Source organism: Lepisma saccharinum, chromosome 7, assembly GCF_977018435.1.
Source record: "Lepisma saccharinum chromosome 7, izLepSacc3.1, whole genome shotgun sequence".
Classification (NCBI taxonomy): Eukaryota; Metazoa; Arthropoda; class Insecta; order Zygentoma; family Lepismatidae; genus Lepisma; species Lepisma saccharinum.
In genome coordinates this window covers 88,688,708-88,703,211 of record NC_139235.1, presented here as the reverse complement: position 1 = coordinate 88,703,211, position 14,504 = coordinate 88,688,708, and the positions used below count along the sequence as shown (strand labels likewise).

The 14,504-nt window shown below is 39.1% G+C and overlaps 1 protein-coding gene across 1 annotated transcript; it reads right to left on the bottom strand.

The window, feature by feature from the left end:
* Positions 1–549: 549 nt before the first annotated feature.
* On the bottom strand, positions 550–12,997 carry LOC145990331 (uncharacterized). The gene is made up of 3 exons (XM_083126024.1): positions 12,842–12,997; positions 7,305–8,211; positions 550–728 (listed from the first exon to the last, which is right to left on the bottom strand). Exons 2-3 carry the CDS (start codon positions 8,162–8,164, stop codon positions 644–646), a joined length of 945 nt encoding a protein of 314 aa, XP_082982150.1. The 5' UTR covers positions 8,165–8,211; positions 12,842–12,997; the 3' UTR covers positions 550–643.
* Positions 12,998–14,504: the final 1,507 nt, after the last annotated feature.

Genomic DNA, 14,504 nt, shown 5'->3' with positions numbered 1-14,504 from the left:
GTCATGGAAACCTACAACAATGACGGGGGGTTCATCACCACACGGCACCCTGTAACTGGTTGGTTGATCTCGCAGTTCGGCAGGTGGGAGTGAGGCCGGCAGTCAGTAGGTAGGCCCTGGCCTTCACGGGCTGTTGCACCATGGGTTACGTTGTACACGATCCCATATATTTCCTTATGGAGAGGCAACTTCAACTTGAGGTAACGTCTAATCAAATGGACATTTCGACTTGCCTAACTGGAAATGGAACCCTGAGCCTCTTCTGTTTCTGTTCCTACATTTTTCTACGCCATCGGAAGTTTGATAAGAACAACCATAAGTGTAATGCTAAGTTTTCTCCTACAACCATCCAGCACACAGACTTCTCTTTCCCCAGCTCGCCGCAGGGAAGGGTTGTTGGGGGAGGAGGGGTTTGGGGTCTTCGCTTCTGGCTAGACACAAACTGTTCCTCCTGCCCTTAAAAAACACAGCTTGAGTGGCAGCCACTGCTATTATATACCACCTGAAAAGTCATTATTAATCATAGTTGAGTAAATTCGAAGCAAGGTATTGGAAATTAAGTAATTTTATCTATGTACATTCTGCTACAAAGTTGCAAGTCACTTCAGCAAAATTACTGCCTTTTTTCATGCTGTTGAAGCTTTTATTCTCCCATCTCCTCTTGGATCGTTGCTCTTCTGCTTCCAGTTAAGCTTGACCTCCGAGAAGATTTTCCCGAAGCCATTGATCTGGAAGGAATAATTGAAATGTAGACTTTGCTTTATCTTAATTAAGTAACACTTCAGGAAGTTATTCCTTATGGGCTACTACTATGGCTACTTATTGGAAAAAGAGTAACTGTTACTTCACTACTTCTTTATACATGATTTTTTTTTGTCTCTTCCTGGAAATGTCTGTTTGTTGCTTTCATGCTAGATTCCACAGTACTTTCGCACAGTGTTCTTTGTATGCCTTCTCTCAGTGTATGACCAATCCATCCTCGTTTCCTTCTTTATCCAAAGGGTTGTTATCCAGCCATTAGGAGGAAAGGGGGCGGGGGTCACAATGTCCTTTTGTTACTGCATTTTAGCATTTTTAGCTGTGAGCTTGTTTCTTATGTGTAGTTTCACCGCTGTGTCTAAGTACATTAATTATTATCAGAGGCGAGGCGTCCGGTCATTGGGAGATGTGGCGATGACAAAGCAAAATAATAAAAATATTGCTTTTTAAATATTTTAGGGAAGAAGAAAAAATAAATCAGAATATTCGCATATTTGAGCGAAATTAGTCAAGTAACACCATTAAACAGCTAGAAATACGCAAGATATTCGCTAAGTTTAGCGCATTGAAAGGAGAGCCTAGTTCTACACCCCCTCCCCCCATGCCCAACCATCCCGCTGCGTTTCCGTTGAGTGCAATGGTGTCAGGCAGGCCAGCTCATCGCAGCAGGTCTGCGAATCCAAGGTCCTTCGACCACTTTTCCCCTGCTATTGAAGGTCTGGTCATGAGAGAGCCTTTTTTTTCAGCCTCCTTGTTTACAAACACTGCAGGGTTTCTGTGACATCAAGATGAAACTTCTCAGATGTCCAGCACTGTAAAGCATGCAACGCTCTTGTTTTTGAAGAGAAAAAAAACATATTGAAGAGCATCTCAATGCAACTTACACAGAATACATGATGAAAGTAATGGTGCATAGAAAAAATATAAGTAAGCAAATGCATAAATTTCCCCACGGTTAGTGCTAGAAAGAACTGGAAAAAAAAAGAAGCAATTCTGGATCCATTCTATTTTCTTCATAGTATTTCTTCTTTTAATTTTTTTGGATCCTGCGGTTCAAATATCGATTTTTCGGGGGAAAAATGTACTTGGTTTACAAAACACGAAGTACTTCCTGCTGTTTTGTGTTTACTATGCTTACAAATGACAAGATTGATCAAGATTTTTGTTCTCGAGGTGATAGACATACTTACTCAAACAGAACCTTTTCCCTAACATAATCTTACTTTCACACCAGGGATGGCCAAAAATATCAGGATTCCGGAAAATCTAAAAATCTCTATTCAAAAATTTTTTTTCTACTACCCGGATTTCGGAAGCAATCCAAATTTTGGAGAGAGAAGTTAAAAAAATTTCCATTTTTTTTTTTTTTTAAGAATAGATTTAGTTCACACGTTATGTACGAACACTGTTATAATCATTATCAATGTAGGAATGCCCCCTCCACCTTCCCCTTCCAGGATTGAAAGATTGACCCTGACGTTTGGCAAGTCTTGCGATGACTACGTAAAAATGTCAAGCTTCGCCACTGATTATTATAGGGGAAAGTAAGACTGATACAGGTTTCTTGTACAATGCCAGAGTGTCAACTTCAGACAGATTTGGGTAGGTGAAATATGTGCAGCCAACCTTTCAACTCCACGTTCTGTCAGTCCATCTAATTCTTAATGTGGGTCTTCAAAAATATTCATTTACAAATAACTGTATTTCCCCCCTTTATTCCCATCTTCGTGTATCTCCATGTATCTAACCCATGAAGCACACACTTTAAATATTTGTGCTAAATATTGTAAACTTAGTTTGTATTGAAATCTTGCCTGAAAGTCAAATTGTTTTAAAAGTTGAAAGCAATTTGTGCATTACCAAACCTTGCTTTGATATCTGTCTCATCCTCCATCTTTGCCTAGTTTCTGTTTGCAGTGATTTTTTATGTCTAATGACATTGCTGCATCTTATGGCATTTACATTTTTTGTTTACATTTAATTTGATTGTTGCTTTCAGTTTTGCTTCCTTTTTATTGCACATGCTCTTGCTGAAAATAGGTATCATTTGCAAATTCTATATCTTCTGACTAAAAGGAGTCCCTTGTATTGCAAGTTTCATACTGTTTCCTTTAAGAATGAAATAATATTGGTAAGAGAATACATTCTTCCTGTGGAGTTTCATAAAAGTCAATGTTTACGTTCCTGCATTTCCACACACACTGCCGGAACTGCGAAGGTGCATCATTACGGAAACTTCTTGCAAGACATGCTTGAGAAGGTTTGGCAAGAATGAAAGTACCAACGGGATACTGTCGTACCACATTGTGGGTGTACATTGAGTGCATTAAGGTCTGTGTGAAACTTCAAATATTCATTCCTCTTTCAAATGGTGCTGGTGAAAATATAGTCTTACAAAATAGACCAATAATTTTTGAACACCTGGTATAATCTTCATGCACTTCATCCAATACATTTCAAAATCAATGAAATTCATATACAATTTATTTTCTTGTTCTAGTGCTTGTTGTGCGATGATAAAGAGAGAGTTCATATTGATACATGAATGGTCTGGTGCTCGAAGTGGAAATTCCTAGCTAGATGGATACATAGCCAAGTCTGGGGATAGAGGGAGGATAATTGTAGGAATTAACATGGAGAGGAATTCTTATGCAAATTTTTCTAGATGAGGGTATGCTTTATGAAATTTATCTTAACTGTGAGTATGGCATCTCCCTGCGTTCCCTCCTACTTCGAGCACTGGTTTGATCTTAGTCCTTGATCAATTGCTATTTTCATAATTCATGTTGCATTGTGCTCGAGGTGTAAAATAGTTGTGTCACAATTTAGATATTTAAATATTGTTTTCTTTGCTATTATGGTTTGCTAATTCTCTAAGTAAATATGCAGCCTTTTAATCGATGATGATCAGGGCCAGATTAACCTATGGGCAACTGGGGCAATTGCCCCGGGTTCCCCACCAAAAGAAAGCTGTGAAGGGCCTCCACCAAAAAAATCTTCTAACCAACTGGCTGTGCTTGTGAAAAATTACATAAGAAGTTGTATTTTAAAAATAAAAAAAACTTCAGTATTGTTGTATGTCTACACTCTTCTGATCCAATTGTAGCACAGCTCTCAGTTGATCTGTTTGTAGATATCTGAAGCTCAGTATACTTTATACCATGGATTGATTTGGCTGTGGTGTGGAAATAAGGCACACTTATTCAAACAATCAATTCTCGATGAATTTTCAGCAAAAAAGGCAAGAAAAGTGTGTCTACTATAAGTGTTAAGCCTTTGGGAATTTTCTTGTAGAAAGTGCAGTTACTACAATTTCCACAATGAACCTGTCGGTAATTGTCCTGTAGATGGACCGTGCATATGAAATGCATATTTACTCTTAATTGTAAATAATATCATTTATAATAAATTATGTACGTAAGTACAGTCTACTGATCAGTTCTCTGTTTCCGTCTGAACCTCCTTAGTATTTACTATATATTGTAGTTACGGTGTTCACTCTTCATAATGTACTGTAGACATTTAGACGCAGAATTTTACTGCTACTATACCGCTACAATTTTTGTCCTGTAACTTTATTTTACTGCGCTATTCTCCCTGCAAACCTATCTGCAATATGTTTGATTGTGAATGACTACTGATTCTAAAATCAGATCTACCATTTCAACTGCTGAAAATTGGTGGTTAACATATTGAGCTAATAAAACTCCTAGTAAAAAGTAATAAAAAAAATAAGGAGCCCCCACAGAACATTTTGCCCAGGGGCCTCAACAAACCTTGATATGGCCCTGATGATGATAATAAAAATCTTGTTAATTTTTTCCCAACCATCCGTTTATAACAATATTTTTTTCTTTCAAGATCATGCTCCCTTTATATCTGGTAATATCTACCTGCATGTATTAATTCTAGTTGAGCCAGCTAGTTCCTTGTATCATATTACTTCTTCCCACTGATTCTGAATTTGGATCATACTACTTCTTCTTATTTTTTTTTTCACTTCTCCGTACTACTTTGCTTTTCTTTCTGCAGGCTATTCTCAGTCTCTCTTGCTTTCTCTTTCAGAAATTAATCTATTCCAAATTTTCATGTGCTCTTGAAATTTGTCCACACTTAAGTTAGCCCTATTTTATCCATTTATCTACATATGAAGTACCTTTTTACATGATTATTTAATTATATTTTCAACCCCATTCCCATGAAGTGTCATAAGCAGTTGTGTGGGGAGAAATTTGTAGAGTTAATAAACACCCCATTTGGATCAGATTAAAAAAAAAAGTTGAACGAATAAAATATGGCAAATATAACAAGAGAAGGTGTAACCCACACCTTACAAAATTTCTGGAGAGACAACTGGCTATGGATGGTCAGTTTCAATAGCATTCTTGTGAACTTAAGAATCCATGTGTAGTTATGGGCACTTAATTTCAGCCCAAAGGCTACAGTAATTCAAAAGGAAGATAATAATGAAAATGACCAGAATGCATTCAAATTAGTTAAATTTCTGTCCATAGAACTTCTATTTAGAAGCAATGTAGTTACTTCCAGAAATATGGTACCCCCCAATTCTAAATTGCATGGTATTTTATGAGGGTCACTATTTATATTTTGAGCCTTGGCAACACTGATTGAAGTTAGGCACGATTTGACTTTTGCACGGAATCGTCTGGCATTATTGACCATAACGTACTTCAAATGTTTTGTCAATAGCTTCATTTGTGTTGTTTATGTTGCCTTGGAGATTGCGCGACAACAATAAAATGGAATTAACTCGTGAACATTTTTGTGCGATGATTTTTTACGATTTTCGACGTGGAATATCAAGACAAGAGTGCATCGATCAACTTACTTCCACATTTGGCGATGAAGCGCCATTCTTTGCCACTGTGAAACGCTGGTATAACGAATGTAATCGTGGCCGCCATTCGCTCACCGACAAGATTCGCGAAGGTCGTCCAAAATCAGTTGTTGTTCAAGAAAACATTGATGCTGTGCAAAACCTAATACTGCAAGATCGTCATGTGACATACTGTGAGATTGAGGCAACCATAGGCATTAGTTCCACCAGCATATATAAAATATTACCTGATCATTTAGCTGTGAGAAAGGTATGTTCTCGTTGGATCCCACACAATTTGACAAAAACTCAAAAAAACTCTCGCGTCAATTGGTAATGCTCAATAAATACAATCGTGGTGCTTCAAAAGACGTATATAAGATTGTAACAGGTGACGAATCATGGATATATGCATATGAGCTGGAACGTAAACAGCAGTCGACTCTATGGGCGTTTCAAGATGAACCCAATCCAACAAAAGTTGTTCGCGCTCGAAGCACATCGAAACAAATGGTCGCCTGTTTTTTCGGGAAAACTGGTCATGTGGCAACTGTGCCTTTAGAGGAACATAGAACGGTCAACTCTGAATGGTACACAACAATTTGTTTGCCAGAAGTCTTCGGTCAAATACGGAAAACAAACAAACGCCGTCGGATCATTCTTCATCAAGACAATGCCAGCTGTCACACATCTCGTCTAACAACCGACTTTATGAACAGTCAAAAAATCGAATTGATGGGTCATCCACCGTACAGTCCTGATTTGGCACCCAATGACTTCTTCTTGTTCCCGAATGTCAAGAATAAATTGCGTGGACAACGATTTTCGTCGGCGGAAGATGCCGTTGATGCGTTCAAAAACCATATTATGGAGGTGTCTCAAGAAGATTGGGAAAACTGCTTTGACAAATGGTTCGAACGAATGCAAAAGTGTATTGACCATAAAGGAGAATACTTCGAAAAACAATAAATCAGTTTTCAATGCCAAATTCCTGTTTTTTCATTGTTAGGCTCAAAACATAAATAGTGACCCTCGTACTAGCTATGCATGTTGTGGTTCAACATGTGATTTGCATAAAAAATACTTTTTAATTTGCAAGTAACATGATGGTGAAGGAGATATAAAAGCACAATTATAAAAATAGACATTTTATGATTATACTCAGGTTTTCTAAGATAATACTGAAGAAACAAATAGAGGAGATGATCCAGAATCTTTGATTTGTTGAGATAGTTCTAAGTACATTTTTCTAACTATATTTAACACCAAAATAACCATAAACCAAGCCTTTCTGATTAATTGGTAGGGGTTGAATATCAAGGGGTCCCAGGTTCAATACCTGGTGGAGGCCTATAGTGGTTCGGATCCGACTTTAAACTGTAGGTCCAGTCCCGATTAGCCTTACTGTGCATAAAGTAGACTTAAAACACCAACTCAATCAATCAAGCATTATTTCACAAGTATATGAAATACATAACCACAAAACTATATGTTCTAAAACAAGCTAAAATGCTTGGTGTTTTTAAAAATGAGAATTACATTGTATGAATATTAAATCATGTCAGTCCTGCGTGCACACACACACACACACACACACACACACACACACACACACACACACACACACACACACACACACACACACACACACACACACACACACACACACACACAGAATACCTCCCCCCTTACACACACAAAATCTTACCTTTCCTGTGCTTCACTAGCTGATGACCTCCTAGATTCCACACTTCCTGACCTCTTTTGTTCTTGGTGACTACCTGAGGATCTTCTTCCACAAGATTCTTTATCTTCTGCTGCTCTTCTGTTTTCTTCCATCGTGGACAATCCCCTGCGCAAAGATTCATCAAATCCTGATGATCTTCTCTGCTCTTCACTACCTGACAATCTTCTGCCCAAAGATTCATCACCTCCTGATGATCTTCGCTGCTCCTCACTAGCTGATCTCCTTCCCAACGATTCTTCACCGCCTGACTCTCTTTGCCGTATCTCACTAGCCGATCTTCTTCCTCCAGATTCCTCACCTGCTGACGGCCTCTGCTCTATACTCTTCTGTTCAGACCCTGGCACTCCTGCAGAATGGACGAGGCCACACAGATTGCAGGCATTATATTGGCACTGAACGAAGTTGCTCTGGTGCGCACTGCAGCAGTTGAAGAGAAGCGACACCAAGTACAGATTGCAGACCAGCTTGAAGTACTCGTCGAGGAAGCAGTAAGGACAAGAGTAAGGGATGAGAGGGTTACTTAAGGGTGACACGAGCCAGGCTGGGTAGTCTACGTAGCGTTCATTAGGGTAGTAGTACGGGTAGCATGGCTGTCTGGAGGGACAGAGGCCTTGCCAGTAGAACGAAGGGTCGAACGTACCAGGAAGTATGTACTCAGGGAGACAATCGGATGTTGCAGAATGGTTACAATGAGGTGTATAAGTGCATAGAGCAGTGCTGCTAGACGGCGGACAATTGTTGCACCCAGGAGGAGTATAACGGGATACAATACAGTTTTCAGTTCCATTATTATAGTCTGAGACTATTTTCCTACTGCACATTCCAGTTCCTGGTGCTGATTCCTAATTTTGAAGATTGATTAGGTATGCTGTAAGAATGTGACATGTAAGATCATAAGCTATTGTTTGGAAACAATCTGAAGTTGATATAAAGATCCACTATCCTTCATTTACATATTTTTTAAAGTGTGGATCATGGCCATAGCTTACAGGAAAATAATGTTTTTGCATTAGGTTTCCAAATCACCATTTTTCTGGTATTTTTCTTCCTGCCCTTGGCCTGACCAAAGGGAACTGGTAGAGTGCAAAGGGGGGGGGGGGGTCATGTAATTCAGTCAACCCATCCTTGAAATTTACATAATTTCGTTGTAAAACGAAAAAATATTATCATGAAAGTCGATAACAGAAATAAAGTTTATTATATTACTCCAGTAGAACAACCAAAAAGAAAAATAACCCATAGCACAACACAGCCAATGAGGACCAGAAGACCGAAGAAAAGAACAGTGTAAAAACTAGTTGTTAAAAAAAAAAAAGTCTCCCTTATCGCACAACACTTCAGCAACCTTGCGTTCTGATGTCACGGGAGAATGCTTTTAATTGTAGGCTAAATGCATAAGTTGTTAGGTTAGGCTAGCTAGGTTGAGTTCTCTTAGCATAAATAATAAATTAGCAGTGTATGTTAATAGAACCAAATGTAACAGACCTAACCTAACAGCGTAGGCATTCCTCGTCTGACACCAGAACGCAAGGTTGCTCAAGTGTTGTGCGATAAGGGAGACCCTTTTAAAAACTATAAAAAATGAGATTTTTATGTGAGAGGCCACACAATGTGAACTTCATGACTCAAATTTCTAGTTTGAAAATATTTCCCTTGAACGAGGCGGATAAAAGTTTTAAGCAAAATATAATAAGTATGCATCCCGGTTTAGTAATGGTTTGAAATGTGTAAAAACAAGAAACAATTAGTGCCAGCTTTTCACTCATCTCTACAAGGATAAAATAAAAATACAATTTTGTACTATTAGTTTATCAAATTGATAACTACCAAAAGTGGATCAATGCTCGCCAAAGTCCAGCCTTTCTACATACGCGAGTGTAAAAGCACATTGAAAGAAGGAAAAATTCGACCCTGACTGAAAATAGGGCGTAATCCCTCCAAATACTATTGGGCATACGACTGTTTACAAATGAGCAGTCATATCCAATGATTGTCTTCTCTCGCGTTTAAAATTTCATCGGGTCATAGTATCCCAGAATTAAGTGTGGTGGATAGGAATTTTTTTCTTGAACAGTACAATATTTCCATGTTTCTGGTGTTCTCTATAAAGAAGCTAGTTAAAAAAAGGGGGGATTCCCCATAATGTGATATCCTACGGAACTTCACTAAAGCCTGGTTTACATTCGTTGAGTAGACGGGAGAGTAGCTGGAACCAATGGTGTACGCAAGGGGGGGGGGGGTTACCGGGTTTAAACCCCCCGCTTGAGCTTTTGAAATATTATGGAAAATGATGTAGAAAAAAATTAAAAATGGCTAATTTATCACAGTCAAAGATCTGCGACAGTAATAATAATAATAATAATAATAATTTGAATTATTATTCCCATGCAGCATGAAGAAAAACAGAACATTCCAAACACAATCTAAGCGGCCGCAAAGTTCAATTTTGCAATTTTTTTTGCAAAAAGTCGCGCAGTGACTCTCGCGAGAATTGTGAAAATTCCTTGCTTCGTCGCAGTGTGCCAACGTTATTGCAAACGTTATTCCCGATTTCACATCCCCTTGTGAACTCTCAAGTGATGCCGAGTCTACATCCACATCATTAAATAATGTTGAAGAAGTGCTTTGTGAATCACCTAGAAGTGATAAATGTGTTGGAATGTTTATAAACTTACTTCTCAACGAAAACATAGACTCAGTGGAATTTACCAACATGTATTCTCGCTCTTCATCATCATCCTGGGCGAGTTCCATAGGTAAAGGTAATGTAAATTCCCCCGTGCATATAGCACCGTGCCATGAAGGCGCACGTAGTGGTGTTGTGGGCCCCAAAGATTCTCGATCTATTTTGCAGGTGATGTGATCAGCACCATGCTCCGGCAGCCTTCATCCCTCAAGGTTGCTCTCAGGTACCCATTGCTATGAGGCTGGGTGCGGAGACAAGGCTGGATAAATTCCAACCAATTCCGGGAATTGAACCCGGATATCCCACGCAGTTGTCAGACTAGACCAGCGCGGCTCCTTGCATGAGTTTCATATTTCGATTATTTCAATGAATTTAATATATTTGCTTGTTTTTATGGATTTTCTTCACACTTAAAATGTCTCACTTATCATATACAAATAACAGTTGACTAGACAATTATTTTGTAACAAAGAAACAAAAGAAATGTAATTTTGTTCTATTTCTTCCATAAATAGCAACTGCATTAATAGTAATTATTAGTGATAATTAAACTAATTAATTAATTATAAGAATTATTAACTAATTTATTATTATTATTATTATTATTATTATTAAAGTATAATAAAACAATGGTAATGTGAATTTGTAGAAAGTTTTCGAAATAACACCCCCCTTGATGAAATCCTGCGTACGCTACTGGCTGGAACGAGTAGGGTCAAGCGAGCTACTCTCCCCGTGTAAACAACTGGGGAGACTACTGGAGTGGCTGTCCATGGAGCACGAAACAGCTGCGGCTACTATCCCACTTTGCTGGAGTCTAGTAGAAAGTGTGTAAACAGCTACTCGCCATAGAAGGGCCGAGTCGAGCAGACAGGCCAGTATCTCTTCGCAGTAACTCTCCCGCTCACTCGACCATGTAAACCAGCTATTACACCAGAATTGAAGATCAAACTGTACTTCACACACAAGGTAAAAAGTAAAACATTCAAACGGTCTTCTTCAGACAAGATTAGACCCTGTTAGAGGGTGGAAACATTACATTTTTAGTGTATATTTCCATGCAATAAATTTTTCCTTCGTCAGCATTTGAATGTTTTATTAACATGGAAACAAGGCTTAACAGTGTTACCAAGGTAAAAAGGTTTTATTTGAGTTTCAAATGCACAGTAGGCTAATTGTGACTGGCCCTACAGTTTAAAGTGGGATCCGAACTATGTACTATGTGCCTCCACTTGGTATTGAACCCGGGACCCCTTGATTATAAGGCGACGATGTTACCACTACGCCATCGGAGAGGCCCTCAAGGTAGTGTGATATCAACGGATAATAAACCTTTTTCGAGCAAGGCCTCATCTCCAGAAAGCCATCAGCTCGCGGTAAGCCACGGCACCTAGCGACCTGTTGAGTGACATGAGTCAAGGCAAAATGGATAATAAACCTTTTCCTGCTCCCACAAAAATAGGCAATAATTAGGCTGGAGAGTTCAATGAACTAACCGACCTCTAATTACGCACAGGTAATGATCAGGCTAGAAAGTTCATACGAACCAACCGATCACTTAACTGTCTCACTGTGTTCGTATGTCAACATCATGTCCAGACCCCTATATATTCAGGTTGAGCCCCAGAACTGCTTTACTCGCGGACATTGTTGGAAAAAATATCATCTAAGCCGAGATAATCCAAACTGGAAAAGACTACTTGTTTACTTTTATGCACAGAGAGACTTATCGAAACTGGAGGAGCTTCAGTGTGATGTGGGATCCCAACCACTGCAACAGTGGCGTTCGGTGAGCTGGAGTGGTAGGCTAGGAGTCTGAAGCCTAGGGTGCCGTTCAGTCTTTCCTAAATATATTTATTTTCCATTGTTTCATTTCTTCAGCTTGTGTGATACTTGTTGCATTGACTAGTTACCTCTGCAGACGACACCTGACTTCTTTTATCTTCGGCAGTTCAGCTAAAGCCCGAATCACGCGGAACTGGATATCCAGTAGGAATGCCCTAGTTGGTCCTGAACTGGCTACCTGGGTGGAATGCTTGACTGGTTTTGAGGAATCGACCATATTCTAATTGCAACTGGTTTTCCTCAACTGGATTCTGTGGATCAGCCAATCAGAGCGAAGTTTGGCCACGTGAAGATAATCTGGGAGTTTGCAAAAGGAAAGTTTTTTGTCTGTGGTTTCCGAGTGTTGGTTGTTTTGTTCGCTTCTCGATAAAAGAAAAAAGTAACAGAGATTATGAGCATTCGTGTTCAGTTCATTAATATTTAGGTATTTATGCAAAAGCGATGAAAATCCTCATTATTACAAGCATATTAAATGTTTGATGTATTTAGTTCAACGAACTATTTTTTTTAATGAATGAATCCTGCGAATCTCATGTATTAATCCGAGTTCATTAAAAAGCTTGTTCAGTACGCATTGATTACCACATTTTCTTTCGAGCCAATTTCTAGTCCATACTTTTCTCTTTTAATTTTTAATAACAGCAGTAATTCTCCTGCAACGTTCTTCAAATTGCTCTTCCATCTTTTTAGATTGTATGCCCTGCGCAATGTCATATGGGAACAAAAGTATACCGACGAGTACGGTAACAATTATCATGTGAGGCAAAAACTAGCAGATGGGTAGCCAGTCCAGCATCAACTAGAGCATTCCCACTGGAAATCCAGTTCCGTGTGATTCGACCTAGACTATCTGTCTACTGGCATCTTCCTCTCAAGACATACCTTGCAGTTGTCTGGCTCTCAGAGCACGGCTAATGTGTCTCCACCACGAATCGAACCTGCATAATCTTTATTTATCTCGACTTACCTACAACATGATAAAATTTATCCAGCGTGTAACAAGAATCAACGAAGCCAGGCCGGGATCCGCTCCATGTGAAATCCTATTGATATAGTTATTCACCCACTATCTTTAGTTTCTTCCAGCCATATTTAGTCTGATTTAGATGTGGCTGTGCCTTGATTGGTATGGCAACAAAAATATTTTCTGGCAACAAAGAACTTTACATTTTAACAATAAACCCATTGAAATATCACCAATTTTTTTGTATTGTAGAGAAGCCTTGTACGAAAATGAGGAGAAAGAAGGGTTGGAGTAGTCTCTGACAGTAATGTTATAAGTAGCAGATGGGGGATTTACCACTAGGCTATCCCAGACTATAGCCTAGGGGACGCAAGCGCAGGGGGGCTGCACAAAAAATAGAAGCTGATTGACAGTTATGTAGAATTTGATGAAAAATCGGACATGAAAATAATACATTTCTAGTAATAGTTGACAAAGTAGTTACAGAATTGACAAGAAGAACAGTCCTATATCACGAACTTGAAACTCTGGTTTCTTCGATAACCTCTCCTTTCTTCGCAAAACATAAGAAAAATGTTGAAAAATTTGGGTATGTAGACGGTGTTGCACATGAGCTAAATGGAGAATGTGTACACTTTCAAGAATTTTTAAACGATTCACACTTGACTGAAGCAAAATATGAAGTGAATTTGTCGGGTGACTATTCAAAACTTGTTCGTGAAAAATATTTTACAGTGATTTTCCCAAATCTTGACATTGATCAGAGAATTTTTGTCAAATGCTAGTGGAGAGCGGTCGTTCAGTGTTCTAAAAAGAATTAAAACTGCCCTCAGAAATTCAGCCTCGGATAGCAGACTTTCTAGTTTGGAATCCTTCACAGCGAATGCTGATGTCCTGCAAGAAACTGACTTTGAGCCTCTCATTCATCAGTTTGCTGCCATGAAAGCCAGATGGAAACAGTTTTAGGTGAGTGTTCTCGTGTTAAATCCAAGTGTATTATTTTATCGAAGTTTAATGAATAATTTTTAATCAGATCTGCCTATATTTTAAAGTTTACAAGTGTTATTAATACAGAGCTTGCAATTAGTTGAAGTGAAGTATCATAACAGAACTGTAAATAATAATAATAAGAATGTGTCGGCAGGGTCCAAAACAAAGGATAGCCTAGGAGCCCAAATTATATAACCCTCCCCCCCCCCCTGATCGAAGATGCCCATAAAATAACTTGTTTTAAAATGACCACCAGTCTGCTATGATTCAAAGCACAGGTCCCCAATCACAGCGTGGAACTGCTATTTTGACAAAATCCTGTTTCCCTGCTGGCTGCTTCGGGGAGGAGTGTTTGAAAGGTTGCTGCTTGTTGCCCAAAGAAGGGGGCAGCAGTAGGTCTAATTGGCTGTTTGACCGCAAGTTCCTTCATAGGTAAACGTGGCAACAGAGGGTCACTGCCATGAAAGCGGTACCCGTGCCGGCTATAAGGGCGGCGGGATTGTAGATGTATAGACTTCTTAATCTTCTCCTCATTTTATGTAAGCAAGGGGTAACGGGTTCGATAGCCGGTGGAGGCGAAGAGTGGTTTGGATCCCACTTTTAACTGTAGATCCAGTCCCGATTAGCCTATCTATGCTTAAAACTCAAACTTCTCCTCATTTTTGCTGTCAACATA